This window comes from Galeopterus variegatus, unplaced genomic scaffold, assembly GCF_000696425.1.
Source record: "Galeopterus variegatus unplaced genomic scaffold, G_variegatus-3.0.2 Scaffold5410, whole genome shotgun sequence".
In the NCBI taxonomy this organism is placed as follows: Eukaryota; Metazoa; Chordata; class Mammalia; order Dermoptera; family Cynocephalidae; genus Galeopterus; species Galeopterus variegatus.
Genome location: NW_007731521.1, coordinates 26,802 through 31,603, shown reverse-complemented (window position 1 = coordinate 31,603; position 4,802 = coordinate 26,802). Strand labels below are relative to the sequence as shown.

General features: G+C 51.4%; 1 protein-coding gene across 1 annotated transcript in view; it reads left to right on the top strand.

The window, feature by feature from the left end:
- The window catches only part of FADS2 (fatty acid desaturase 2), a 34,211-nt gene that overhangs the window by 7,791 nt on the left and 21,618 nt on the right, over positions 1 to 4,802 (top strand). The window contains exons 2-4 of the mRNA XM_008589390.1: positions 865 to 975; positions 3,525 to 3,722; positions 3,817 to 3,918. Coding sequence (XP_008587612.1) covers positions 865 to 975; positions 3,525 to 3,722; positions 3,817 to 3,918 — 411 coding nt within the window. The remainder of the gene's footprint in view (positions 1 to 864; positions 976 to 3,524; positions 3,723 to 3,816; positions 3,919 to 4,802) is intronic.

Below are 4,802 nucleotides of genomic sequence, written 5' to 3'. Positions count from 1 at the left end.
TACCGCATTCCCTCAGGGGCACCTGGTACCCTGCTCATCTCATAACAGATACTATATTTTTTATGGGATAACTTATATAATGTACATAATATGTATAGAAAAAAACTAGAAGGAAAAATGCTAAAATATTAGCAATGGTGGTCACTTTCTGGGTGGTAGTTATTTTCTTCTGCTGTACATTTTATAACTTTGCCAAAACTAAGCACATTTTTACTTTATGATTGGAAAAAAAGATTAAAATGCATAACATTATAGCAATATTAGAGAAAGTTTGGAAAGTAATGAAAATAAAGCAAGGCATAAAACTCTATTTTCTTAACACATTAGGCTTTTTTTCAGGAATGCTTTTTACATAATTCTGTGTTTATTTTTTGTTTAACGTGGTCTCCTAAGCACATTTTCCATGCCATAGTTGTCTTTGGTCCAGTTCTTTTCATTGACAATCATGGACCTGTTGGGGGTGGTGGGTGGTGCAGTTCATGCACCGTATAAGGTGCTCAGCTCTGGAGCAGGTACAGGCTCAAGTCCCCCCTGAGCCCTGCCGTATACTATGCACCTCTTGGGAGGGGCACTTTTTCTGACTCACCCGAAGGCAGCCTGCACATCTATACACAAACCTTAGGCAAGCTCAGCATGCCCTGTATTAGCACAAAGGCCCAAGGTGGCTATTGCTGTTGAGTCAGGCACTGAGAGATCTGTCCTGGGGGTGAGGCTAGATTCACCATTTGGGGCCAGATCGTGGGAGGCCCCATTTGGTGTCCGAGTATAGACACAGAGCTGCTGCTGCAGATCACTATCCTCTCTGGGGTGGAGAAACAGTCAGAGGCCCGGGTCTCACCTACCCCCTGCCCCTCTGCTCCCCAGGATGCCTTCCGAGCCTTCCACACCAACCTTGATTTTGTGCGCAAGTTCATGAAGCCCCTGCTGATTGGCGAGCTGGCCCCAGAGGAGCCCAGCCAGGACCGCGGCAAGAATGTGAGTGGGCTTGTAGCCTGGGGTCGGGGACGAGGCTGTAGGGTGGTGGTGGGGGTCCTGGAGAGGCCAGAGTGGCTGGTGCTGGGGCAGGGGCGCCATTGTGCCGGTCCAGGAGGAGCCACTGCGGATCACCTGGGGTCAGAGAGGACTTCAGGGCCTCTGCTGGGAGCCAGGGCTTGGTGATAACTAGGGCATTCCCTCTCTCCTGGCTGGTTTCATTTTCTTTCTCCTCCTTCCTGTCTTTCCAGAAAGGTATTAGATGCTGGTCCTGTTGTGACAATCTAGGAGAAAGTGCAGAAACCATAAACAAGAGAGTATCAGATAATGAGAAATGTGGCTACTTTGGGGTGCAGAGTCAGGGAGCACCGCTTTGAGAAGAACGACCATCACTGAGTCGTTGGTCCACCATCTACAATGGCCAGACACCCTGCTAGGCACTGGGCTTCGAGGACGTGTGGGCCTCTTGGGGCTGTCTTGTTCAACAGTGAAGCAATAAGCGACAGAGCAGTGTACAGTATGCTTCAGAGGTTCTCCAGCACTCTCCCTCACTGGTCCCTGCCCCCCGCAATTCCAGCAATCCCCTGCCGGAATTGCCCTTCCTGGGGAGTCCCTGCCATGACCCAGGGCTGAGGCTGGCACCAAGGAAATCCCGCTTTCCCTTCGCTGCCAGGCAGGGCCCTGGAGTCCATGTGGGGCCTTGGTGCCCGCTGGGGGGCGGGGCTGATTTACGCACTCTGCCCTTAGGCCGCCACAGCCCCTGCTTGTGCTATGGCACCTTCTGAGCTTCCCACCTCTCAGCCCTGTCCAGGACGGAGACATTCCCTGGGGATGCCGGACCCTGGCTCCAAGAGCCCTTCCTCCTCTTACTGCCAGCCTGGGCTGGCCCCTCCACCTTGGAGTAATTTGTTCCCAGCCTCTCCACCTCGGGGGCCTCAGTGGAGCCTGGCCGGGCACAGAGTCTTTCCTGCCCTGGGCTCTCAGCCACTCTCCCCACCATTGTGTTTGGCCTTCCCAAGGAGATGCAGGCCATCCCAGAGTCCTCCAGAGGCCAGTCCTGTCCCCTTTCCTTTGCATCTCCTCTGGCATTTTCCTTCAGGGTGCATGAGAGATGTCTTCACTGCTTGCCCATGCTGGCTGACCTCGGGTCCCCTCCTGCCTCCTTTGCACATGGCCCTATCTTGGTCCCTCGCAGCTCCTCCCAGGCCTGCAGCTCTCTCTCTGCTGCGTCCTATGGCTCCCTCCTCCCTGGCCTTGCTTCTCCAGCTCCCGCAGCTTCTCCCCTTTCTGCTGCCTTCCTGGGACAGCCACTCTTCACAGTCTGCACCACCTCTCCCCAGGCCTACACATCAGCTTCCTCTACTGCATGCCACCAAAACCACCCTGTGGTGCTTGCTGGTTATGTCTAGCGGTACCTTCAGCGTCCTCAGCTCCACCTTCCTCTCCCTCCTGCCTCTTGTCCCATCACCCTCTTTCTCCCAGCGAGGCCATGGCTTTCCCGGAACCACCCCTGACTCCACCGCCACCTCCCTGGCTCCCGTGCCCAGGCTCACCCGGTCCTGCCTGCCTCCTCAGCTCTCCAGGGTCAGGGACCTGTCCTGCACTGGGTTGGGTCATCCCCACCTCAACCCTCAATAAAGTGCCCAGAACAAGTGGCACAGAGTCGGGTTATGAAAAATGCAAGCTTCCTTTTTTTAAAGTGTGGTAAAATATACTATACATAATGTAACATTTACCACTTCACCATATACAAGTGTACAATTCAGTGGCATTGGGGTTATGAAAAATGCAAGCTTCCTTTTTTTAAAGTGTGGTAAAATGTACTATACATAATGTAACATTTACCACTTCACCATATACAAGTGTACAATTCAGTGGCATTGAGAACGTTCACGATGCTGTGTGGCCATCGTTTCGGTCTAGCTCCAGAGCTTTTTCATCATCCCCCAGACTAAAGTTGTTAAGCAATTACCCCAGTTCCCCCTCCCCCAGCCCTGGCAACCACCACTTTACTCTCTTTCCATGAATCTGACTACTCTAGGGACTCCTATAAGTGAATCATACTGTATTTGTCCTTTTGTGTCCGGCCTATTTCACTTAGCACAATGTCCTCAAGGTTCATCCATGCCATAGCATGTGTCCCTTTTAAGGCTGAATAACATTCCACTGTCTGTGTAGACCACATTGTGTTTAGCCATTCCTCCACCAATGGCCAATTGCCTTGTCTCTACCTTTTACCTATATGAATAGAGCTGCTATGAACATAGGTGTACAAAATGCAAGCTTTTGAGTCGAATCTTCCCTGTGCCACTTAACTAGCAGTAGACAGATACACAGTCCCCAGGGCTGTGCCAGGCACACAGCTGGCACAGTACTGGCAGCTGTTGTAGTGCATGGTGGCTGGGCTCCTGCATGCTGGGCTTGTGGATTGGTCCCCTCCAGCCGTAGCTTCTCGGGGCTGTGCGGTGGGTGTTGAGAAGGCTGACCAAGACGTCAGTCCCCTCCAGAGGGGCTGGGTGGCTGACTCCCTTCCTTGTGCACTTGCTCCATAGTCTCAGATCATCGAGGACTTCCGGGCCCTGAAGAAGACTGCTGAGGACATGAACCTGTTCAAAACCAACCACCTGTTCTTCCTCCTCCTCCTGGCCCACATCATCGCCATGGAGAGCATTGCGTGGTTCACCATCTTTTACTTTGGCAATGGCTGGATTCCTACTGTCATCACAGCCTTTGTCCTTGCTACCTCTCAGGTGAGGCATGACACCCTCACTTGTCACTTGAAGCCCCACCCCACCCCCAGAGGCTTGGTGCCCATTTGCTGACGCTGTGGTCCTCTCTCCCCAGGCCCAAGCCGGATGGCTGCAGCACGATTATGGCCACCTTTCTGTCTACAAAAAGTCCACGTGGAACCACATTGTCCACAAGTTCATCATTGGCCACTTAAAGGTAAATGTCAGCAGCCATGCATGTCTATCCTATTGGTTAGCGGTTGACGCAGTGCCATCGCTTTACTCTGAGACCAGGACCTCTCCCTGGCCAGTGCTTCAAGGCTGCAGGGTAAGCAGGCAGCTCTGCCGATGAGCAGGTCCTTCTGCTAGCAGGGGCTGTGCTCAGGACATGCTGATTCTCCATTTCTGTGACTTCCTTAGCCCTGTCTCTGTGTCAAGTCAGACCTGCAAAACCACCATGTGCTTGTTATAAACACAGGCTCACACCTTTTGTGCCCTATTGGCTCAGTTGACGGGATTGTCTGATGCTTCGTAGCTAGACTTAACTAGTAAATTCCTTTTAGTTTGGGCCCACTAGAGCATTTCCTGATGAATCGGGCTGCTGCCTCTCACTGGGGATGGGAGCTATTTAATATGTCACTCTTTTTTCTTTGGGTGCCAGGAAACACAAAGCACCTTGGACAGCAGCCGTTCCTCATCTGTGATTTTGTGTATGCATCCTCCCCTTACTCACGTGTCACCTATGCTTTTATCTTTATCTTCATCTTTCTATTATATATGGGTCTTTTATTATAAACCATCTCAAAGACTCTTTGGAAATATGTGGGGTAGATAACGTCATCATGTCAGTCCTTAGTCCTTAGTTACATAAGGGACATCACACTACGCAATGATCGAGTGAGCCAAAGTTGTTCACACACAGAAGGTGAAGTAGGTCTGGGTAGGTCTGCTTTCACGTCCTTCTAGATGGGAAGGTGAACATAAGCTCAACAAGTTTCTAACTTAGCAAGTTGGACTTGCCAGTGACCTTGTGCTGATGGGATAGGCATTATCTGCCTGGTTTTGGAAATAAGTCTTGCCAACTGTCTCTCTGAAACAGAC